Source organism: Anguilla rostrata, chromosome 13 (assembly GCF_018555375.3).
Source record: "Anguilla rostrata isolate EN2019 chromosome 13, ASM1855537v3, whole genome shotgun sequence".
In the NCBI taxonomy this organism is placed as follows: Eukaryota; Metazoa; Chordata; class Actinopteri; order Anguilliformes; family Anguillidae; genus Anguilla; species Anguilla rostrata.
The window spans coordinates 30025457-30051051 of NC_057945.1; the positions used below are offsets into that span (position 1 = coordinate 30025457).

The 25595-nt window shown below is 44.5% G+C and overlaps 1 protein-coding gene across 11 annotated transcripts in view; it reads left to right on the forward strand.

The window, feature by feature from the left end:
- The window catches only part of iqsec1b (IQ motif and Sec7 domain ArfGEF 1b), a 178570-nt gene extending 154780 nt beyond the window's left edge, over nt 1-23790 (forward strand). For 10 of the 11 annotated variants that reach the window (XM_064305802.1, XM_064305803.1, XM_064305804.1 and 7 more), the window contains 13 exons: nt 2153-2432; nt 4196-5454; nt 7311-7472; nt 8491-8613; nt 9910-10076; nt 10853-10992; nt 11939-11968; nt 13319-13444; nt 14017-14116; nt 14360-14521; nt 14965-15141; nt 17536-17585; nt 19404-23790. In XM_064305802.1, coding sequence (XP_064161872.1) covers nt 2153-2432; nt 4196-5454; nt 7311-7472; nt 8491-8613; nt 9910-10076; nt 10853-10992; nt 11939-11968; nt 13319-13444; nt 14017-14116; nt 14360-14521; nt 14965-15141; nt 17536-17585; nt 19404-19925 — 3298 coding nt within the window. In that variant the 3' untranslated portion in view covers nt 19926-23790. The remainder of the gene's footprint in view (nt 1-2152; nt 2433-4195; nt 5455-7310; nt 7473-8490; nt 8614-9909; nt 10077-10852; nt 10993-11938; nt 11969-13318; nt 13445-14016; nt 14117-14359; nt 14522-14964; nt 15142-17535; nt 17586-19403) is intronic. The other variant, XM_064305812.1, reaches the window with a different exon arrangement.
- Nucleotides 23791-25595: the final 1805 nt, after the last annotated feature.

Consider the following 25595-nt stretch of genomic DNA (forward strand, 5'->3'; position numbering starts at 1 on the left):
TGTGCATTTAGTCTAATCTTGTTCGGTTCAGTCCTCTGGGAGTATACTCAAGCGGTTTGCTTGGAATTGCTATAAATGCTCTCATCTCGATAGCACTATATGCTCTGCTGGCTGGTAATCTGGTTGATTAAAAGAACAGCATTTAATCAGCGATGTTAATGGAAGAGTGTGGTTCTGAGTGCCAGTGTGCAGGCTACTAGATGAGTTTGAGGAGGTGAGTGGTTTTCTGTTGTTCCTGGTGGAGAACTTCCCCTCCTCAGCCCTATGAGGGGGAATGGCCAGCTAGGGAGAGGGTGGAGCATAACACTGGTGTTGCATCACCACTGTCCAGGTAGGAATGAAATGAGAGGTATGTGGAATTTTCTGTGGTGAAGGAGTTTTGTATTCTGGCATCACTCTGTCTGGAAGAGAGTTATCCTAACTTATCCTAAAACCTGTTTTCCAGGACACTGAGAGTTCTATGAGGTTTTTTTTCACCTGTACATGATTTAGATTTATACATGGGTATGGTATGGCTAACATACTATGATAAGATACATACTTACAGGCATGAATGCAATCAAGTGGTTCTAGACATGCTTTCTTGTATGAAAGCATTCCACCTATGCAATTCATTCTGGGTCAACAATTTAATTGATACTATGCTTTAGGCTTCATGTTGTTTTTGTGTAACTCCAAAGAGTGTCTAGAGAATGAAAGGGATGCGTGTCATACTGTGCAAAAATAAGCCGTGCGATTGGCTGTAATCCAACTTCCCTATAGAAGTGCATCTGACTTTCACAAGAGTCAAAAACATTTGAATGTTATTCAGACCACTGAATATGACATCATTCACACATATGGAAATAATCTACCCCTTTCTTTCTATGGGCCTTTGTGGGAGTGGAAAAGCAGATTTTGTCTCCGCACTCGAGTCCACATTGGCGTCTGCATTCATGCACATAATATAGCCTACACACATAACAACGCCATCTGGAGGCTCTGCAAGCGTTTGCCATAAATGGCGATGAAATGAAATCATGTTGATCCCTGCGCTAGTATCGATGCAATAGACTTTGGTTTCTCTAAGACAAGGTTGCTCAGTTCCTGGAGATCTACTGTCCTGTAGGTTTTTACACCAGCACACCTCATTCAACAGCAAGAGATCTCTTTGAGCTGCTAATTAGTAAAATCAGGTGTGTAAAATTAGGGTTGAATTGAAAACCTATAGCGCGGTAGATTTTCAGGAACAAGGCTTGGACAGCCCTGCTCTAAGATATAATAGCCAGAGTGTCTGCTGCACTTTGGTACATTGCACTTTGGACTTCTCCAGTCATCACAATGGCTGCCGGGGTGTGGAGGAAGAGTTTGGACTTTTAGGAAGCGCATAGCTTTTAGTCTAGCCTAGAGAAATAATCACTCACGGCTGCGGGAAAAGAAAAGATTTGTTTTGAATTTATCCTGTGAATGGGAAAGGTGGGTTATCTCATTAATATGCTATGCGTTGGGAAACAGTGCTTTGCTGCTGTGTAATCACTCCTGACAGCTGATTTATGTTTGTTTGCTCTGTGGTCACAGAAGCAGATGAGGTACAGTACAGTGTGGTTACAGCTTTTCTTTTCTCACGCAGCGCTGATTGGCCAGTGTGTCATATTTTCACTCAGATTTCGGGCGACACAAGGAAAGGTTTAAGCTGTTTAACTTGTTTCTTAATGGGTGCTTCCTGGGAGTCGAGTGCTATCGTGTCATACGTATGCCCTAATTGGAGAAGCCACTAGTCACAACCTCAAGGAAGTACTGTGCACTGTTCAGTTTCTCTGGAATGTTGTTTGTCATGCTGTTCCTTTTGTGCCATCTCATTATTGCCTTCAGGTATAGTGCTTGGTACGTAGAATTGGTATGGAATGCGTTGTCATGATGACGGTTCCTCCCTTTCAGTGGGTCACATTGCAGTCACATTGGAGTAATATGCATTGGGCTGTGGATTCTGCTACCTGTGTGGTTTGTTCTTTGCTGTTCTTTGACAGTTACATTGACATTTAAACGTACACAAAAATAGCTCTTTGATGTGCGCTAAGGTTTGTTAGCCGTTTGCTTAGGATCAAACTGAAGTGTTGGGGTGTGAGGACGTGCACAGTAAGTGACCGGGTGTCCCGTCTCCGTCTCGTTTTAGCGTGGAAGGTGACGCCGCGTGCGCTGAGTCGGACCCCTCTCTGGACAGCGGCGCCGGGTACAGCCGAGGCCCCGTGACGCGCGGCGGCATCCTCAGCCCGGATCACTTCGAGGCCCCGCTCTACGGCCACCCGGCCCTGCCCGGGCCCCAGCGCCAGCGCCGGCCCAAGCTCCAGCACTCGCAGTCCATCCTGCGCAAACAGGCCGAGGAGGAGGCCATCAAGCGCTCGCGCTCGCTCTCCGAGAGCTATGAGCTCTCCACCGACCTCCAGGACAAGCAGGTAACGCCGCTGCCCGTTAGGCTGTGTGCTGGGAGCTGCCCCACCCCCTCCCCAGAGCCCCTTGGATCCGTGCCTTTTCACATGTCGTTAATATGGAATCGTCCATTTCACAGATCCATGGGGCTGGGGAGTCGGTGGTGTTCCTATGGGAAACGACGGCATCTCTACAGCATGTTACAGTTTTAATGCATTTAGCTGACACTCATATTTTAGAAGACCTTACACTTGCATTCTTTTACATCTATTTATACAGTATGATATGAAGTAGTTCAGGTTACGCACCTTTCTCAAGGGAACAACAGCAGTGGGGCCTGGGAATTGTACAACCTTGCAGTTATAAGCCCAGCTTCCTGAGCAGTACTACCTTATGCTGGCACTGCCAGCCAGGCTCATGTGCTTCATGGTGGTCCGGGTGGTTATTTGTGTTTTTATTGTGTTTACATATAAGAACGCAGTAAATAAAATCAGTAATTGATAGCTGAAAAAGAGGTAATGCTGCCTCCGTGCCTTCGACCATCTCTCCACACCTCACCGCAGCGCAGCCAATCAGTGAACAGCAGTTCAGAGAGCCGTTAAGAGGGCTCACATGGTGTCGTGCTGGCCCCGCTGCTGAGGGCGGTCCCCTGGGAGGGGCGGGGTGCTACTGAATGTGATGAGCCTTCCAGTTCATTTAAAAGAGAGGCTGGTCTTCTAATTGACTCACTGTGTGAAGGCAGGCAGAAGGGGGGTGGGGGCGGTTAGGGAGCGATCTCCTCATCCACACCACCGCTGGAGCTGCAGCTCTCTCATCCTTGGCCCGTTCACCATTTAATAACTGCCCTGACTCAAAAATAATTGGTTTTGCTTTCTGGCAAACCTTCAGTTTTGTAATATTCAATATGGAAAAATGATTTTAGTGCAAAAAGCCCAACATTTCTTGCATTATATTGTTACACCAGTGATCAAATCATCTGTGAAAAATGAGTGATCTGGAGTTATTTTGGGTTTTGTAATGCTGATTCTTTAAATGCTCAGTTCTAAGTACTGTCTGATGCTGTTGGTTGTCTTATACAGCAGTTCCTTTCTAAGCTTTAAATAGCGTTCCCTCTATTGCATTTCCTTCTCAGATTTGCTTTGAGGAAACAAACACAGGATATGATGATATGAGTAAATGAATAATCATGATTGTTGCAAGAATTTGTGTGAACTGAAACAGAGGCTCCATTTCTGACCATGGAAATTAGCTTTATGAAGACAATTTAGACAGTCTTGTTCCAGGAATCATTCCATTCATATTCGGAATGGAATGATGATTACTTAATGTGAAACAGAAACATTCAGCTCTGACCAAAGTTTCATTCTTTTTATTTCCTAAGGACATACATTTATAGCATCTTGTAATTACTAAAGGCACACTAATTAAAAGTGTTAGTTTATTAGTTCTCATTAATTAACTTTATATAGTTCTTATTAAAATCTTAACTATTTTTAATCGGTGTACCTTTACTCATTACAAGATGTTTTTGTCATAAATGTACATGCTGAGGAAATAGCATATATGTTGCATTCTGTAGTCACTACTGCTTTTCAAGGTCTGTTGTTTCTAAATTAGTGGCAGACACATCAGCCAGTTAAAAATAACTCCACCAAATTGGCACCAGTACAGCAACTGTCATCTGCGCAGAATATGATAAAATGCTGAAGATGTGTTTATCACCTACCGTATGTAATTATACTCTTGTTTCGTGCCTTAACTTTATTGTCTCTCACCTTCTCTTCCTCAGGTGGAGATGCTAGAGCGTAAATATGGAGGACGATTCATAACGCGACATGCGGCTCGAACCATCCAGACGGCCTTCCGCCAGTATCAGATGAACAAGAATTTCGAGCGGCTCAGGAGCTCGATGTCGGAGAATCGCATGTCCAGACGCATCGTCCTGTCCAATATGAGAATGCAGTTTTCCTTTGAAGGACCTGAAAAAGTCCACAGCTCCTACTTCGAGGGCAAGCAGGTCTCGCTGACTGACGACGGAACCAAGATCGGGGCTCTGGTGCAGTCGGAGTGCGGGGACCTGGTCCCTGCTAACATGAAGCAGCCCGCCGCGCAGAACGACTTCAACGACGCCATCACCGAGCTGGAGGACGCCTTCTCGCGGCAGGTCAAGTCCCTGGCCGAGTCCATCGACGACGCCCTCAACTGCCGCAGCCTGCACGGGGACGAGGGCCAGCCGGAGCCCGTCAGGGGGCACCCGGACATGGAGAGGGAGGTGGCCTACCAGGTCAAGCCCTCCCACAGCGCCGACCACCGCAAGCTGGACGAGATGACGGCCTCCTACAGCGACGTGACGCTCTATATCGACGAGGAGGAGCTCTCGCCGCCCATCCCGCTGTCCCAGTCGGTGGACCGGCCGTCCAGCACCGAGTCAGACCTCCGCCTCCGCTCCCTCAACTCCTCCCAGGAGTACTGGTCCATGGCCCACAAGGACGACAAGGGCGACACGGACACCAGCTGCCGCAGCACCCCGTCTCTGGAGTGCCAGGACCAGAGGCTGAGGGTGGACCACCTGCCCCTGCTGACCATAGAGCCGCCCAGCGACAGCTCGGTGGAGCTCAGCGACCGGTCCGAAAGGGGCTCCCTCAAAAGGCAGAACGCCTACGACCGGGGCATCGCCAGCCAGCAGGGCAGCCCCAAACACATCTCTCACGGGCTGCCCCCCAGGGGCCCGCCCCGGGACGACGAGCCCACCAGGCACAGGCCCCGGCAGCTGGAGAGCCACCTGGCCATCAACGGCACGGCCAACCGGCAAAGCAAATCCGAGTCGGACTTCTCAGACGGGGACAACGACAGCATCAACAGCACTTCCAACTCCAATGACACCATAAACTGCAGCTCGGAGTCCTCGTCCAGGGACAGCCTGAGGGAGCAGACCCTGAGCAAGCAGACCTACCACAAGGAGACCCGCAACAGCTGGGACTCGCCCGCCTTCAGCAACGACATCATCCGCAAGAGGCACTACAGGATCGGCCTCAACCTCTTCAACAAGTACGTGCAAGCCCCTAACGCCTAGCTCGCTCTCCTCAGCCCAGTCAGGACTGCACTGCAGCTGAAGCTGAGGGTTATTTCATAACTGTTAAGTCTGCAGTTTCTGAGGTTGTTGAGCTGTGACACAATACCATTGAGCTAGAGTGCAGTCATGTTTATCGACAATTTGGTATTGAACCAAGTTTCTCAGAACTTACAATCCTGTATTGGTCAGAGTGGCATTCATTATGATGCCGTAGAATTGGCCTCACAGTATTTCAGACAATAAAATATAGTTATACATTTATAATTATCTCCACAAATGAAACCAGCAGTTTTTTATAATGTAGTAATGAATATATTAAATATCTGAACTATGCAACTACTGGAATTATACAGATCTTACTAAAGTCATGTAAATTAATGGATTAAATGGTTAGTTATCAACCATAAGCAGTTAGAAGTGCTCACTACAGTTCCCATTAATATTTGCACTGTCGAGATTTTGATATAAAAGTCTGTAGCAAGTGAAGTTGAGTAATGATAATATCTCATACCTGGGTTCTGTGTATTATTATTTTTAATGTTCCTGATTAGTCAGTGTCTTTAATTAATATTTACAGTTTATTTGATCACATCTGTAAAATGATTCCAATTGTATCAGATTATAAATATGTGTATGTACTTTACGGCTGCAGAAATTCATTGGAAATTTTCTTTTAAATGGCGATATGTGTTAGATGGTGTGTGACTGAGTAACACCATATTTGTTAAGTGAATATTGCATTATGGATGCAGTTGATGGTTATAGTCCTGTTTTTTATTCTGGTAATAACATGACACATTATGACGCATTGTTATGCATGCAGAACATATGTATCGGCACCTGAGCTTATTGGTGACATGATAAGATTGTTCTCTATTTTTCGAAGCAAACTTGGTTGGTCAAGAATTAAAGCCTGTTATTGTTGTTAAGCGAGGCTGCTGAAGGATATGTAGGCCTTTTAAAAGGTGAGACCCTTATAAATAACAGGTCGCTTTGCCCCATTAAAAAAATAATCATGGTTTTGTGGCATTAAGAAATGCAGTCTCATTGCAGCCCTCGTTCCAAAGCCACTCTCTGGCAGGCATGTACTGAATTATATCCCTGTCACTGGGAAACTGGAGTATAAAGTCAGCGTAGGTGATGATAAATGCACCATTAGGAATCTTGGCCAATGGGAGACTGCAGACAGTGCTGTGTGTGCTGTTTTATTTAAGTTACTCAACTTTAATTGGGTTTTTTCTGTGAGACCCTGTGTGGCACACATTGATAAGTCCAAACCTCAGGACCTACATGTACCTAGAAGGGTTAACATGTTTTATGTCAATCCATGCCAGCATTTTTCACAGTAAACAGAATTGGTCAAAATTTAATAAGTTGATATCGATTCTATATGAATCTGACGTTATTAAAGGTATTTTCCCTGAGACGTATCGACTCTTTGCATTGTGAGATACCGAAAATATATTAAATCTGCTGTTCAGTTTCTTGAAACCCCAGATTGAGGTCCAAAGAAAAACAGGTTTAATAATACACAGTATCATGAGGATTTATGCCAAATTATAAATTATTTCAAGTTATTTATTTTAGAATGAGAGATGTGGCTGCAGGCTTCTGTACAGGCCTGTGTGTGGTTGCATGGCCCCGTGTCACAGAGGCTGGCTGGGCAGCCTGTTTCTGCTGTTTAGAGGGGTTAGTGTGGGTCTGCTCTAATACCGCTCAGCCTGATGCCTTTGGGGCCATTTTAATCATGTATGCAGCACCAACCCTCTCCATGCCACGACACGCATTTTCACCTTCCGAATGCTGAGTGCTGTTTATCTTGTTCCCGCAGGAAGCCAGAAAAGGGTATCCAGTACCTGATCGAGAGAGGATTCGTCCCAGATACGCCTGTGGGCGTGGCTCACTTCCTGCTCCAGCGGAAAGGCCTGAGCCGGCAGATGATCGGGGAGTTTCTGGGTAATCGACAGAAACAGTTCAACAGGGACGTCCTAGAGTGAGTATCGCGTATTACTCAGTGAGTAAGATCACTGCAGCACAATCAGCCGAGAGCTCTCCATTCCTGAATCTCCTGCTGCACTGCACATAGAAGCACAGTGGCCACCATTCAGCTTTTATCTTTAGATTCGTTCTGAATCGGGGAGCTTGTTTTTGCTCTGTAATATTCATGAGATAAAGCGCAACTTCTGCTGTTTTCAAAATAACCAAATGTGTTCCTTTATGCAGTTGTGGAAATATGTTCAGTGATGTGGTCCCACATAGAATTTTAACACACCTTATGAAATATGCATGTCTTTTTTGTGTTTTTTTTTGTTGCTATATTGCAGTTACATTTCCACCAAATCAATTTTTTTTCTCTTTTGCCTTCAGAGTGCTAGATCATTTGTCAGACTCCACCCAGACAGTATCCACAGTGCTGACACATGAATTTAATTACAGTTTACTCTCTCTCTCTCAGCAAAACTGTGATAGCAAAAACTATGGTGCTCCTAACCGCCAAGTGTTTCAACAAAGACTCTTGGGTGCATACTTAGAGAAGTGATTTGTGTGATGTCCTCTTGTTGGGGGCCATGGATGGGAAGCTGTATGGAGTTCTGGATTCCTGTTGTCTGAGCTGAGCACTATAGGGACCGTGGAGGAGAGCCAGTCTCAAGGCCTCTGCAGTCTCTTTCTGTAGCTGGCTGCAGGCCTGTCAGGGATTCAGTGTGTAAACACCAGTGAGTCAACACTTGCACCTCACAGCAAATCCTCATTGACAGAACTCATAAAGATTCTAGTGAGGATAAGGCTACGAATACCCATATGTGTCAGTTTGACAGTAATTTACAAAAGGCACTTGGCTTCAAATTCTACGAATTGTGATAACGACACTGGAAATTTACTCTGTACTAGAGTCTAGTGCGGCTGTTCGAGAAGTCTGCTCAGTTCAGTCTGAAATGAAACGGTCTAGCCCTTCCAGACTGCACCAGGAAGCCGCAGTAGATTTGCTGAGCCGTGGTTGATCTCCTCCGCAGCTGCGTCGTGGACGAGATGGACTTCTCAGGGATGGAGCTGGACGAAGCCCTCAGAAAGTTCCAGGCCCATATCAGAGTCCAGGGTGAAGCGCAGAAGGTGGAGAGGCTCATCGAGGCCTACAGGTGGAGTAAACCACACACTGTGGCCAAAGCGACCAACGTATATAGCTGTAACATTTATGTAGTGGTTGTCTTCATTACTTAAAAATAACTTCAAATCATACAGCATAATCATGCTGAGGGGATAAGGCATACAGTGCAGCATGGAAAAAACCACATAAATATATTTATATATTTACATTACAGGCATTTAGGTGATGCTCTTATCTAGTGTGACTTGCACAGCTTACATTCTTGTATATACAATCAATTTATACAGTTAGATGTTTTAGTGAAGCTCTGGTTAAGCATTTTATTCAGTGATACAACAGCAGCTCACCACCTTGGAATTGTACCTGCAACCTTGGAGTTAAAAGCCCAGTTTCCTATCCATTGCACTACGTAGCCACCTTTATATTTTTGTTTATAACTGAAACCAATTTGAACACAGGTATATTTATGAAGTCCGTTCCCATTCAGCTGCTGTTTAGTTGACCATAATTATTATAGGCCTGTTTTTCAATCTAAGGCAGTGTTAGATTGCTTCAAGGAGTTATGGCTCTCTTTGGTTTGCCTCAGTTAGCAAAAGTCGTGCTCAGTCAATCTTAGATGAACTGTTTTGGGGAGATCAAGCCGTTTTGTTTTATAACTCTGTAAAGTCATTTTACTCTTGTTTAGTTTGCCCACCTTTGATTGCTTTGATCAGAAAACTGTGTGCTTGTTATTCCAGAAGAGAATGTTATGTTGTATTTTGATCAGCGGTCAGAAAGGCAGCAGTATTTTATTTTTTATTGTATTTTCTTTTTTTGCTTTCTCACCTGAATAAACGTCGCTGTGCATGGGTTAGTAGAGTCATAACGGCAAATGGGGAAAGGGTTATGTGATCTCTGACCCCAACGCTTCCAAATATTATGTTGGACCTGCTGTCTGGTGTGCTGGAGTCCTCCCAAAATGGCCATTAAGGGGCATGGGGTGGAGCTTTAAAAATATGCACACATCACATCAGCCAGAAGATTAAGCATATCATTTAAATGACCAGAGGTCATGGATTGAAATGTTTCTTCTCTATATTAATGGCTTTTATTATTCCAGGGACAAACTATGTACAGGAAAAAAATAATTACTTTTATTGATTTTTTTTTCCTGTAACGTAAGGGAGTTTTTCATTGTCACGTTGTTATTTTAGTCCACTTGAGCATAGTTTTACATGCAGCAGGTCATTTTTCGGTCGGGTACCAATCTTTCTGGTACTGAAGACTGTTCTCATTTCTGCATCATAGTACAGCAGGGTCATTTTGAATGTCTTTGGCCTCTCCTCAGCCAGCGTTACTGCATCTGCAATCCCGGGGTAGTTCGGCAGTTCAGGAACCCAGACACCATCTTCATCCTCGCCTTTGCCATCATCCTCCTCAACACAGACATGTACAGCCCCAATGTCAAGCCAGAGCGCAAGATGAAGCTCGAGGACTTTGTGAAGAACCTTAGAGGTGAGAGGCAGCGTCACGGTCCCAGTTAAAAAAAAAAACCCAAAGTCCTTTTGTCATGCCCCTTCACTGTTTTATTGTTGCTTAAATTTTTAAGGCACTTGAAAAAAAATTCTAATTGAATTTCTGCATGCCTTCTGGTTTGATTAATAGGCCCTTCAGAAAAGGTATTTACATTTTGTGAGTCTTGGCTGAGACAGAGTAATCAGGGTGCTAAAATCCTGTGTGGTGTTTATTTCAGTTTGAGCTCATTGCAGAGGAGTTGCTGAGCATGACTGACTAATTTTTCTGCCTGCTGGAGCAGCAGTAATTAGGAAACTGACCCGGAGAGTTGTTATGTTGAACAGTTCCCCTCAGACATGATGCTGTAGGGAATACCCTGCAGCAGTGAGCTGTCAATGTCAGTGTGCTTACTGTGTGCATTTGTGTGTTTACTCCAGGCCATGTGTAAGTGTGTGTGTGTGTGTGTGTGTGTGTATGAGTGTGTTTATGCACTGTATGTGTTATGTGTGTGAGAGTATATAATAGCATGTATGTGTATATGTGTTAATGTATGTGTGTGTGAGTATATGAGTATGACTGTATATGTGCTGTGTGTGTGAGGAAGAGGGTATGTGTATATGTGTTAATGTATGTGTGTGTGAGTATATGAGTATGACTATGTATATGTGCTGTGTATATGTGTTAATGTATGTGTGTGAGTATATAAGAGTGTGATTATGTATGTGGGCTGTGTATACATGTGTGTGTGTGCTGATGAGCAGCTCTCTGTCTCTCAGGGGTGGATGACGGAGAGGACATCCCTCGGGAGATGCTGATCGGGATTTATGAGAGGATCCGCAAGCGGGAGCTGAAGACCAACGAGGATCACGTGTCCCAGGTGCAGAAGGTGGAGAAGCTGATTGTGGGGAAGAAGCCGGTGAGTTTGACCCTGACCCCCACCTCCCCCGAAATCCTCCCCCCTCCCCCCTCATCCTTAGCCAAGCAGACTCCACCAGAGGCTCTTAAAAAATACGCCCTGGAGCCGCTGAGGACGGGCTGACATTGTGGAGGCGCAGTGGTAATCGACCGGAGGGCTGTCAGATGGGCTAGGCCCGGATTACTCACTGAGAGCCCTCCCAACTGAACACAGGCGCAAACAATCCTTCGGCATTGCCTCACCATTACGTGAGATGTATCCTCACTTTCTCACTTTTTCTGTCTCTCTGCCTCTGTCCTCCCCTCTCCCTCTTTCTCTGTCATCTGAGCCCTTCACGGTGGGTGAGCTTAATGTTTCCAGAGCCCTTGAAAGTCAAGGAGCGTCCGCTCCCGTTAATGTGCCTGTAAAGAAGAATGGGATCGCGCCAGTCACACTGACATGTAGAAGTGTCCTGGGATCAGCCCAGGAATATTATTCAACCTTAAATGCCCATTTGTGCCATGCAGACAATACTGGTTGAAGGGGGAGAGGGCGGAAAGAATTGAAGTCCAGGCTAAATGGTGATTTTAAACATGAGGACAGCACAATGGCAAGCCATCAAGCAATGATTGCAAAGTGAGATTCAGCCTTCAATGTTGTAAATGTGACGGTGTCACTCAAAAAGACAGGAAGTCTTTCTTCCTCCCATGCCTCCCTAGTGTCTCTCACTTTGCCTCATCACTCCCACACGTCTTCCAGCGCACTGCAGACAGTGAAGTGCTGCTGTATTTCCTCCTTCTAGTCACCCTCTACAGCCCCTCATCTCCTTGTTAGCTTCCCTCCAGGGTGCCCCTCCTAAAAGACTCACACTGAGTATTGGCGGAACCCCCTCCTGCCTCCGCATCTTTTGTTCTTCATGGAGAGGTGATCTGAATCTCTCTAACCTCTCTCTCATCTCTTATTCCAGATTGGATCTCTGCACCACGGCCTTGGCTGTGTAAGTATGGTCTCTGTTTCCCTTGTTCCCTTTCATTTCCTTGTCTCTTAAATTATTGGCCCAAGCTTAATATATTTCAAATTGGCATGCAACACGTAAACATTATTATAGGAGTACTGTGTGACTATATATCACCTGGCCAGCTAATGACTTGCTCCCCTCTCTCACGTTGCTGAGACAGAGGTGAACAGAACAGCCTCCAGCTTACATTATTACACAGCCGACAGAATTAAATTCCACAGCGGCGGTGAACTTTGCTGTTTACGGACTATGGGCTGAGCGCAGCTTATAAAGTCTGATGGAGGTCATCACTTGCTGCCAAGAAAACACTGCGCTAGACCACACAGATCAGGTCTGCACATGGGCTGCAGGTGACACAGTACAGACGCTTATATAGCCACACACAGCTTACAACTGACAAACGGGATTGGATGAGCTCCAGGAGGTCAGCACAGTAGATGGTCATGCTCAGGAATATTTTAAATCCCCTAGTGAATGATGCTTCTTTATTTTCATAATAATTTCTTTATATATCACATACAGTGAGCTGCATAATGTTTAGGGAAAAGGCATATTTCCTTATTGATTTGGCTCTGTACTCCACCATTTTAGATTTGTAATCAAAAAATGAATGTGGTTAAAGTGCACATTCTGGGCTTTTATTTAACCGGATGAGACATAGGCCAAACTATAGGCTAACCAAAATCAATTGTTTGGAATATTGTTAAGAAGAAAGAGCACTGATGAGAAATCACAAAGAGCCTAGTAAGCCAAGGAAACCTCTACAGTTGATGACCTAAGAATTTGGTCTTACCAAGCTCTTAAAACACTACTTTGCTGATAAAGGATTTATGAACTCAATTAATGGCCTTTGAAAGTCATGGTTTATTTAGTTTGACCCATTCTTTCTTTTTATGTATGATTATGTTAATAATTAGAGTAATCCTAAAATAATTGGTTGAAGACATTGACATTGTATTGGCAAAATATTAGTAGCATTGAATAGCAGGAGAGTTGGCTTTTGAAGCGCTCCAAGGGTACTTCCCTGATTACTGCAGTCCCTCTATTTCAGTGTCTAAACAAATCCGTGAGAGGAAACTGCCTGCAGAGGGATCTGCCAATTAGCGCATTAATGGTGGAGCAGAGATAAATCACTGGCATGATGCCGTATTGGGATTTCTCGGGGGTTCAATCATTGGCAAGTATCATGCTAGCAAGACCAAGGAGCCGTGTTCACATTTGAAAGCTCTCGCTAATCTCCAGCAGAAGCAGAGCCATTAGGAAGAGAGCAGCGCTCCCTGGTGTGGTCTGATGGCGTGTGGGATCTGGGTCTCTTCTCTGTCTCCGCAGGTTCTGTCTCTGCCCCACCGCAGACTGGTGTGCTACTGCAGGCTGTTCGAGGTCCCGGACCCCAACAAGCCCCAGAAACTGGGCCTTCATCAGCGGGAGATCTTCCTCTTCAACGACCTGCTTGTGGTATGAGGGCGCTCTCTCTCCCTTTGTCTTATCAACCCCATTGCTGCACCATGGATTGCTCTGTACCTGCAGCTCATATCTATGCATTGTTTTTCAGGCCTTTCTGCTTGCCTTAACAATCCTGGAATGCACAGTATATGCATTTTAAATGATGTACAGTTGGAATCCGTGGATTATGCAGTATTTAGACGGGGGGGAGGTTGATTGGTTGGTTTTAGAAAATACTTCTTGGCAGTAGGTCTCATCAGTTAATAAAACCCAATGGTGAACAAAAATGTGGTTAAAAATATGCTGACCTGAAATAAGAAAACTGCCAGAAATTGGCCTTCTGATCAAAACCATTTTTATAGCTTTTTAGCACCTGACACTGCAAGAGCCAAGCTATTTAGCCAATTTAAACAAATTCATCATAGCAAGGGCATAATGATTATTATGGGGCCTTAGTCTGGGGTAAAACTGGACTGTGTCCAGGGCTTCACCCATTTCCTGATGTAAATTCACCCTTGCAGCATTTCATAAATGTCACCATAAAAACGGGTGGGGTCCTAAATGTCCCTGTGGCTCCTGTTTAGGTCACAAAGATTTTCCAGAAGAAGAAAAACTCAGTGACGTACAGCTTCAGGCAGTCCTTCTCTCTGTACGGGATGCAGGTGATGCTGTTTGAGAACCAGTGTAAGTATCAGTCTCCCTGATCTCAGATCAGCTGGGTTACCTCATCTCCATGCGTGTCTCCGTGTGTTACAGCATTCGCATGCACCAGTGATTATTATAACTGGAAAAGGAAGTGACTTGGGCCTCTGTTTACTTTCTGTGACCTTTGCTTTGCTCGCTTGAAGAACAGGATCTTTTTTATTTCCCTTGGCTGAGCACTCTGGAATGTGCTGTGTTTAATAGCTCACTTTGTTTATTTCCCAGATTACCCCAATGGAGTCAGGCTTACATCGGCCATCCCAGGTGCAGACATCAAAGTCCTCATCAACTTCAATGCCCCCAACCCCCAGGACCGCAAGAAGTTCACAGACGACCTGCGGGAGTCTATCGCCGAGGTCCAGGAAATGGAAAAATACAGGATAGAGTGTAAGCAGACGTTTCCCACATAACCTATTCCTCCATGAAACCGAAGAAACCTTTCTGTACACGCAAATGAGCTCCTCTGCAGCTGCCGGTGTAGCAGTACTTGTGCATTCTCTGGGCTCGGTGTTTGAGGAGTTTAATTTGTGCATCTTAGAGGGTGTAACATACTTGGCAAGAGAGATTCATCGACCAGCAAACAAACAGCTGCTACTGGACTTAATTGCTGATCTAAGCAATTGTTTTTGTGCTGTTTACTCTGGATTTTAAAGTGTATGCCAAAATGCCTGTAATGTAATTAAGGAAAGAGAAAAGGTCAGGAAAAAGTTGTAGTTCACAAATGTACAGTATTAGAGTAGATGGTAGATTGCACAGTTTTTTTGGAGAGTCCCGTGCTCGTGGCAACATTCTGACCCCAGTGCCCCCCCCCCCCCTCCCGCCCCCCACAGCGGAGCTGGAGAAGCAGAAGGGCGTGGTCCGGCCCAGCATGTCCCAGAGCTCTGGCCTGAAGAAGGAGGCGGGGAACGGGAACCTGAGCCGCGCCAGCCTGGATGACAGCTACGCCATGGGGGAGGGGCTAAAGCGCAGCGCCCTCAGCAGCTCGCTGAGGGACCTCTCTGAAGCAGGTGAGGTCACAGGTCACTCGCACGTTTGTACGTCGCGCCCGCAATGCCTGCCTCGCCCTCCGATGCCAGGCTGATGCCAGGCAGATTCCTGCTCCCTCTGAGTGCTGTAGAGTAGACGCCATTTGGACACTGGCATGACGCTCTCTCCCTAAATAGACAAACCTTTTTTTCCACTGTTGTTGTTTTCATGTGAAAGCTGTTCCACGTTTCTCAGCCAGGTTCCCACGGAGGAAACCCTCTAAGAAGCAACATATTGGGCCTTAAGCCCTTGTAAGCTCAGAGCAGAGAGTGATTGAGGACAGAGATGGACCCCATGCAGTTTCACACACCGATTGGTGTGGTGCCTCAGACTCCTGTAACAGCCTCCTGCGAAGGTTTCTTACGACGAGTGGAGAGCAGAGAAATCAATGTTCCTAAATTCCCCTTTCAGACAGAGCCACCCTGCAGCAATGAAGAAGAATGACCAATTGAAGCGGTTCCCTGCAGAATGCAAACCGCTGGGATTGTTTGTGATGCTGCCGATAAATCACAGCGTCTGGTTTAAACTGGTTTTCGGCGTCCCCGCCAGCGATAGGGCAAATGCTGTGTTGCTGACTCAAGTGGGTGGCAAGTGCGCCGTGCGCTTGTTTTTGGGATTTGGCCTGCATTCTCCATACACCGAATCTTAGGCTGCCAGCTGAGTCTGAGCTGTGGCTTTCTCTGTGTGGTGGTTTTTTTTTTTTTTTTTTTTTTGTTTTTGTTCTGATGAATGAAATAGAATGAAGGTTTTTTTACCTTTGTTGTTTAAACAGTAAGCTAGCTACAGACCGTTTCATTGCCTGTATGTAAACATCTGATTGTTGTCTTCTTGTTCTTTTTTTGACGTTCACTAATTCCTGTTGGCTATCATGACCATCTCATGGATGAGTTTCACATTCTTTTTTTGGGATGAACATTCTACACCACAACATCAGCTGATCGTTGTTTCGACTTTACAGTTCAAGTTAATTGCCTAATGCCAGCTCACAGTAGCATATTCTGATTTGCTTATATTGCTAACACAGATATAGTTCATCTGATAGATAATCTGAAACATTTTGTCACCATTGACATTGCCTTTGGCATTGTCATTGATTATATCATTATTTATATCTGGTAAATACAGGCCAGCTGTCTTGTATGTGGTTGTATTTATAAAAGGAAACCCCATTAAAGCCCAAATGAGGGTCTTTGCCTTGGTAACCCCAAGACTGAACGTGTAACCCATCTTCCTCAGAATACTAAAATGTACTGAACCTTTTTCAATGCAGTACTCACATCTGAAAATCTTCTACACTGAACTAAGCTTGTAAGAGACTTTCTGATACTGGTCCAGATTACAATTAGCTGTCAGCTCACCATCCTTGGCTAGGTGATGAAATCCACTCGAGTTCAAGCTTTCTTCCCTCAAGGCCTCAGTGCTCTGAGCTTTTCAGTTCACCCAGCAGTATTTGTGAGTGAGTGGCTTTCACTGTGGTCTGTTCAGTTTTCTATTGAATTTAAAAAGCATCGCAAGGCTGGTTGATTGGTCATTTTCATCATTAAAACACATGGCCTGTTACCTTCATGGCAGTTGTCTGATAGATTACACAGGTTGTTTTTGAGGTCCTTCCCTCAGTTTTTTTTTTTCCATGTCCCATCACATTTAGTTTTTTTTTGTTGTTTTTACTTTTTTGGTTATGGGGAATTTTGTAAACCTCACCAGGGGAAGGCTACCTGCTGATTTGTTTCTTGTGTGTGCCAAGTCATTTGTCCACTGGCTGTGTGTGTACTCTTTGGATCAAGCCATTGTTGTCAATGTCACTCACACAGCCTGCTTCGCCCTCACCCGTGTTTGTGTCCTACGCGTTATGTGCATTGGCCACTGCGCTGTTTCACCTGAGCTCAGAATCCGGCTCCTGCCCTTGGTGGGTGGCCCTGGTTTCATTAGGAGGCCACTGGGGTTTTTCAAAAGGCAAATCAGTGCTTTGTGACAGCGGCTAGCCCCCATGGTTTCCTCTTATGGGAATATCTTGCCTTGTACTGCAAACGAAGGTGTCCTGCCAGTTTTCAAACTTCAGCTATAGATATGCACAGTAGCTTCTCCTTTGAGCAGTGCGGCTGGAGGAGCTGTAGCATTGGCCTGCTCTTCCCCAAACTCAGTTTCCAAGCAACGCCGGCTAGATTCCCCCCGCTCCCCCCCACCCCACCCACTTTCCCCTCTGGCACCCCTCCTTATTCCCAGACCCCCCCACCCCCCAGATGGAACTGTGTCAGCCTGCTGAGCCTTCACATGCCTCGTAGCGCCCCCTAGGCAGGAGGGACACATGCACAGCTCTATATTTGACCCAGGTGTGTTCTCCATCTCTAATCTGTGGTATTGCATGTCCCGGGCAGGCAAGCGTGGCCGGCGCAGCAGTGCAGGATCACTAGACAGCAATATGGAAGTAAGTAGGAAGCCACTGATGTCCAGCTACTCTATGTGATGATGTGCACTTTGAACCGCATTTTTTATTTTATTTTTTTGCACCCTCCTTTTTGCTTCATAGCTTATCAGTTTTTTTTAATTTTTTTATATCCTTTTATTGATGCGTAACCTGCCTGTCTGGAGTTTATATGCATGCATGGAGTGCTTGCTGTTGACGTCTAGCCTGTGTTGGAAAGGGAGGGATCTCCCGTTGTTTATGTTTCAATAGTTAACCTTTTTCTTGTACACATAGTGAGCATGAAGTAAACTAATCCCACTAATCTATGTGACATGTCTCAGCTGACTGGTGTTGATCTCAGCAATGTTGTTTTTTTTTTGTTTGTTTTTTTACAAGTGTCTTTTATTTAGCAGTCTCTGGTTTTCGTTTGTTTCTTTTTTCGTTCACTTGTGATTGTGGTGCAAGTGAAGGCGGTTGCGCTGTGTTAGCTTAAGCTGTCTACACGGTTCAATGTGATTGGTCGTGAAGCTTTTTCCCCCAAACCCCGCCCGCTCCCCCCTTTGTTTCCCCACCTGAATTTTCCTGGGAATTTCCTGGGCCCTCTCAAAGCACTGCCCTGTTCAGACCAGAGCCCTGTAGCCTCAGTACAGGAGAGGAACTGGATGGGCATGGACTGGAATGTGCTTTACTGTCACTATCCAATGCTGAGGTGAAAATGTGGATTTCATTAGATTTCATTCATCACTATTTGGGCGTCTCGCGCACAGGGCAGAGATCGAACCTGTGACCTGTTGCGTTGCATTCTGGGTCTGAGAAGGCCAGGAAGGCTGACAGCAAAACATCCTAGCGATTTCATCTGGTACAGAAACCTCAGACCTGTTGGGCCAGTATCTGCAGAGAAAGATCCTTGTCCAGTGACTCTCTCCATTTCCAGCATATAGAGCTGTTAAATATTTTGAATGTCTAAGGTAAAAATCTGGTCAAATTTAGTTTTTTATCACTGAACCTGAATGGATACTGCAACCTCCAGTATATGTAAATGCTGAGTTACCACATTCAGATAGAAATTTTGCCTGTTCCATCTTCTGCATGTTATGCATGTTCATTGAAGAATTTCTTTCTTTCCTGAGAAATGGTGTTTTTCGGTATTCCTGTTCTTTCCCCCAGACTGTTTTACATGAACTGTACTATGATACTAATTCTAACATACTTCACCTGTCGATGGCAATGAATTCCAGTTCATTCAGACTGGATCCAATCGTTGGTGAGAGTTGCTGATAATGTTGCTGTTTGCTCTGTTTCACAAGGACATATTTTCAGAACTCTCTTTCAGAAGCCAAGACATACATTTGTGACTTGAAACACCTGGTGTGGGAATGTCCAGAACCACCATTTTTGGTTCAGCTGCACTGTAGTTAAAAGAGCCAGTGGTCAGTACGTCTCTCTGCAGCTTGTGAGGCTGCAGGGGAGCACAGATAGCTATTGGACCTTGTCCCATTTTCACTCAGTAGGCATTGTTTCCTGTGTTTATCTTTGGCATGCTGTACACAGTCCGCAGCCTGTCAAGTTCCATAAGTATATGGATTCCCACTGCAGTGGTGCGTGCTTGCGTACTGTGTGTGTGTATGTGTGTGTGTGGGCGTTTGTGTGTGTGCGTGTCTGTGCATGTGTGTGTGCTCATGTGTGCGTGTGTGTGTGTGTGCGTACATGTGTGTGTGTGTGTGCGTGTACACGTGCGCGTGTGTGTGTGTGTGCGCATGTGTGTGTGTTGCTGCCCTGCACAGCTCTGAGCCCTGGCTCCAGGAGCCTCCGTATGACGCTGCTCTCTCATCTCTGCAGGGGTCCATCATTAGCAGCCCTCACATGCGCCGGAGAGCCACCTCCACCCGCGAGTGCCCGTCCCGTGGCCACCAGTCCATCCCAAACTCCTCCTCCCTGCTGGGGACCCTCTTCGGCAGCAAGCGGGGGAAGTCTCCGGCGCCTCCGCCCCAGCCCCAGCACCCCACCCTCATCTCCCACACGCCCCACCCCTCCACCCTGCACCACTCGGCCCAGGTGGAGACCCAGACCCAGGCCCAGATGCACACCCACCACGCCCAGTACTGCCACGTCCAGCAGAACCCGCCTCCTTACCACCACCACCACCACTACCACCCCCCGGCCCACCTGCAGTTCCACCAGGGCCCCTCCCACGGCCACGCCCACCCGCACCCGCAGCACGGCCATGGCGCGCACGCCTCGCACTCCCAGCATTCCTCTCACTCCCAGCATGCGCCTCACCACCACGCCCAGCAGCAGGGCCCCGCCCCCGCGCCCAGCAGCACCAAACCCAAGCACAGCGGCATCAGCACCATCGTGTGAAGGCCAAAGCGGAGGAGGGGAGCCCCGCCCACCGCTGAATGACGCTCGATGGCCGGGGGTTGCTGGGGGTTTCAGTGGCCACAGACGGTGGTGTTGGAGCCCACTCTTTTGCTGGTGGTGGGGGGGGGGGGAGGCAACACTTTCAGCTGATGGCCTGGCGGCAGGTGGGGTCAAAGAGAGTGAAGGAAAAGATTTTGACTCAGTACTTCCATTCTCCTCAGAGTCTTTCTCCTCCAAGAAGAGAACGTAACACTGGACATCACTGGCTTTCAGTACCAGGGTATCAGAGGCATTAAGTACATAATTTTTTCTAATGGCTTCCCTCCACCATGAATCAACATCATGCCACTCAACAGACTAAAGGAAGAAAACTGTTAGAAGCCACTAGGTTTCTCCCATAGATACAGTACAGTACTAACATACACAGTAGATGTCTGTTTTCCTTTTAATAAACGTGACAGACATTTAGGCAGAGGCATGAACACAGACCTTGGCTCCTGTTCTGTCAGTGATGGCAAGTTGTAAATGGGCTTCATACTTCAGTACCCTGCTTACTAGTTTCCCGAAGCAAATTACTTTCTCTCTAAATAACTCTGGCAATGTACCCGTTGGACACTGTGGATTACATGAGCAGCGTGACTTAAGAATAAAGAAATCAGCGGGCGCGAGTTAACCACGGAACAATAGCAGTCACAAAAGTAGTTGTTCCAGTATTTACTGTAGCTCTAGGTCACAGCTGTCTGTGATATCTGTTAGCAATCATAAATAAATGTGCCAATTATTAATGCATTAACTATTTTAGTCTGAGAGTTTGCTTTGTGTATATCGTGCTTATAGTATTTTGTAAGATAATAATAATAGCTGCAATTATTATTATTGTTATAAAATAAAAATGGTCAGAGGAAAACTATCAGTATTATACTCTAAAGTAGTAGGCATTAGTCGCACTTATTATGAATACCAATCTAAAGCTTATACTAGTTAGGCAATTCAATGACTTGGAATATCTCTGGTTGCCTTCGGAATAGAGCTCTTGGAAGATTCTAGAATGCAGCTGCGACATATCGTACTCCCGCACAGCTGTGCTATTTGCTGAACCTCACAGAGGACCCACACAGAGCGAGCCTTCATGTGTCAGCTGACATGGACTGAGGCCCCCCCTCTGAGGTGGGTGGGTTCGCCTCAACCTCAATATAAATCAGTCCTGGCTGCTTATGAACCGTTCTTTTATTTTTTTAAACTATTTTTTTAGAGATGACTAAAAAACCTAAATGGAATACTGTACATCGTTATATTCTGTCTACTACTAGTGATTTAGCTGGTGTGTGATTCTGGGAACAATTCATATATATATATATATATGAATTGCTAAATATATGAATACAGAAACACACACAAGCATATACAAATGAGTTGATTTTTCCGGTGGGATTTTGAAGTCTGATTTGACACAATGAAGCAAGGAGAAGAGAGAGAGCAGGCAGGCTACCCCATTTCAAAGCCCTTTACATGACACTAAATGCCTCAGCTGGCTGAGTGTGCCCTTTGCATTGTAGATTTCACAGCACCTCACATTGTTCTGCTCTCACAGTGTGTCTCTGGCTCACTTGAGGCTCGACCACTTCTTGTGTGTGTCTGTTGGACAGACACTTGGCACTAGGCACCAGGCCGTGACTGGCGCACGTTGGTAAAATGGTTGTGGGTGTGGCATATATCAAAGGTGACAGTACACAGTTCAATACGGAGCTGCATCATTTTCTTTTAAAACATTCTTTTTTTTCATCAGGCACCTCAAAAATGATCAAACGGATGTTTGAGTGTGTTGGCAGAGCTACAGGGGGTTCCTCTGTATCTGCACTGTTTTCCTGGGGGGGTGTTCGTGCAGATAGTGTAGAGGAGTTGGCTTGGGATGGCATGTGTGCTGGATCAACAATGAGTTTTGGAATTTCTCAACATCAAAATGGATGAACGAAGTCCTTTTACAGGTTGCATTAACAGTAATTTTGAGTTGAACTCTCATTTGAAGTTTTCTTATTTTTTTTATCATATGTGCAATATATATGTACTGAATCAGGTGGGTGTTCTTGTTCTTTTTGTTGTTGTTTTTTTTGTTGTTGTTCATTTCACTTTGCTTTGTTATTTCTTTTTTCCCTTGCTTTGTGGATCATCGTTGGCTTGCTTGTTACCCCTAGACCTTTGAGAACCTGCTTCCAGCGGTGATGAGGAATGTCAAAAGAAAAATAATCTTGCATGTAATGTTAATATTGTGAGGCTATTCTTCTACATATTGTATATTCGCAAAATATATCAGTGTTACTGTTGATTATTGTTGAAGTGATAACATATTACAATATGTAGACTTCTCTTCATGCCACTGTGCACCAATGGGTGAGTCTGTTATCATGGGTTGTTCCAGAAGAGATTCAATTAAACAATGATTCCGTTTTGGACTGTGTAAATACTGTAGGTGTACAGTACACACTGAGATGCAGTGGTACTAAGGATGTATGTATGTACATACTTTTATAAGATACTCTGCTCTTCTATCTGTCAGTGTGCTGTGTTTTAATAAACAAATTAGGAATGGAATTTTTTGTCTACATGTATACTCAGTAAATATAATTGTATTATGAGACACCATTATTAGGGACACAATATAATTCAAGTTACTAAAGACTTAATTTGCCATTAAAACATGTTAACGGTGGTTTCTCATAATACACGTATGTAATCTAAAGAATTATATTGAATCGAAGTAAAACAGTGCATATTTGAATCCGTTTGTACTGTGATTACTGAAACTCCAAGCACACGCCCATGTTCAGATTCTCTGCCCTGCCATATTAAACCTTAACTTTTATTTTTTTTTTTTTCTGTAGTGTTTCAGGAAATTCTAATGAATGCTGAAACAAATCTTTTCTGGGACAACAATAACCAATCAAATGTGTCTTTGTACATTTGATTTTCCTTTCACTTTTTTAAGTTTAATAACGAATTGTATGGCAAATGTAAAAATGTAAAAGTTGATCTCTGCACATCTATTGTAGCACTACAGCTGTGTCCACAGCCATTCAGTCTTGAGAAAGAAAAAACAAAACCCCAATGCTCTGCATGCAGCCAATGCCTCCTGTTTCTTATTAACTACAGGCTGGTGCCATTTCTTTTCTCCCCCCATCCCTCCCTTCATTTCTGTTTTCTCTTCAGTGAGACTCTTGGTGTTGACTTGCCGCTCCACATTAAGCTGCGTGTTTCACTCCGGTCCAGCATGCATTTCATTTATGTACTCATGTTGTAAAAACACCATTTCTCCTCTTGTGTCTGAACCGAAGACTCGCGGTGTGTAAATAACAAAGAACCAAGAGACTGAAAGAAGACATATCTCAAGGAATACAAAAAGGGAAGGGGGGAAGGGGGCATGAGGGGAGGGGAGGGGAGGGGGAGGGTGATGGGGGCTGATGTTGGGTGATGGGACTCACAGAAATGTTTAAAGGGGATAACCAATTGTACATACTCTGTATATTATTAGTACTCAAATATAATGTGTGCAGTCACATCGAGGGCACATTCCTTTCTCCTCCCTAGAAGAAAAAAGATCATATAGCTGCTTTTGCTTCAAACTGTACTGGACTGTCATAGGATCTAGGTCTTAATAGCAGACTGTTACATAACTCTCACTTGCTTCTCGTCTTCATGTTCGGATGCTTCTGTTCTCTGACTCGAGGCCCATTTTGTAATTAAAAAAGGGAAGAGAGGAGTGCTGTCATTTTAATATGCATTTTGTTTGTAAGTAGATAAGACCCTATTGATGTAAAACTATAACTGTGACCATGTTGAGAACGCGAAATAAAACGATATAAGACTTGAATCCCTATGAGTCTTGCTGCATGTGAAAGAAACCATTTTTCCTCCATGGCACCTCAGTTGCCTCACTCTGGTCTGCTATTGGTCAGCTATTATCATAATATCATATTATGATATACTGTTTGTTTCATATTGTGGCACATATTCAGAGAGTGAATGAATCTGCATTATTATGCATGAGTCTCATATAAAAGGTGGTCAGACTCATGCATTATAATTCAGATTCATTCACTCACTGCAATGTAGTAATATAAATTTGTCATTTTTTAGGGGATCTGATTCAACAATACAAATGTCTTTTTCATAAAACTGTTTAAAATACTTTGTTAAAGTGTAATAAGGTTATACATAGATCTAGTTTGAACATTTTTTTGGACTTGATTGTATTATTCTCACATTTGTAAATGCACACTGATGAGATTATTTATTGGAGAATGCCATTAACAAGTTATAATTGAATTCTAATACTTTCAGCTGTTTTTAAGTGTTTTTGAGTTCTATCATAAAACACTTTTTTTTAGGCTGATAAACTTTGGTTTGCACAGTAATGCTGTGAGCCCTGAGCTATATAGCCACTGAAACCATGTGTTTTATTTCTGAAAACATCATGGAAAGCTAAAACAGTGGATCTGAGAATGAAGCCTTCGGCTTCACATGGAGCATCTAATGCTGGAGTGGCCAACCCTGGTCTTGGGGAGCCACAGGATCTGCTTTTGTCTCCACCTTAAATACAACAACCACCCATGAAACCAGGTGAGGTGAGTTAACTGTAATCAACAGCTTTAATTGATCAATTAAGTGCAGAGTGCCAACAAAATGCAACCAATTCTGCGGCTCTCCAGGACCGGGGTTGCCCACCTCTGGTCTAATAATACAACAAGATAAGAGCTGTATATACAGTATACGTCACCACTTCTACATCACACTTAACATACTGTATATGTATAATGTATAGTATATGTACTAACGCAGTTATTAGGAAAACTCAACCTTTAAGCATTATTATTTTGTTCATTATTTGTTCACCACATACTGCTTGCAGGTCACATTCGTTATCCCAATCGTAATGAAGACACTTGAAGTAAATTACCATGCTCATGGTTAAAGTAACTGTGTACTGCCTGGAATGTTAACTCTACCCATAATTCAGCAGCCTAGTGCTCTAACCAATGCACTATGTATAGAACTGAGCTGTCACATGTGACGTGTCCCCTAGGGGGTTCCCTTTGATCTGCTTTTACAGCACACACAAGTCAAGGTGTTGATGCTAATCTTTCCAATCTGTAGATACTGCATGCGGGTCTTACATCACTAGTTTGTCAGGTCACAAGCTGCAACATCTTCAGAAGAATGAGCCAGCGGCTCATAATGCAAAGAATAGTTATCACCTTGCATGCCACATAATTTTTCAGAGAAATGTACCTAATTTCTTTAATCCATTTTAATTGTTTTACTTGAGTGTCAAGTGCTACTGAGTCAGCATTTTAGCAACTCTCATTTACTGCTACCCGGCAGTTGAATGCCAATAGTGTATATTACAGATACAAATCTAATCAACGCAAATACATTTTCTCCTAGCAAGAACTGTCACAAAGTACAAAACACAAAGAAGCAAATAACAGAAATTAAGGAATATATTTTTTCCTTCTTTTTGTTTTACTGAATAATAGATCTTAAAAAAAAATCATGATATCCGTCCTTTGTGGGTAGCATTTGAATGTGTTACCTGCATGATCCAGCTCCATGCAGATTCAGTCTGCTTAATTGCATATGTGCATTACAAGTCGGACCTGATGGGGCAATTTATAT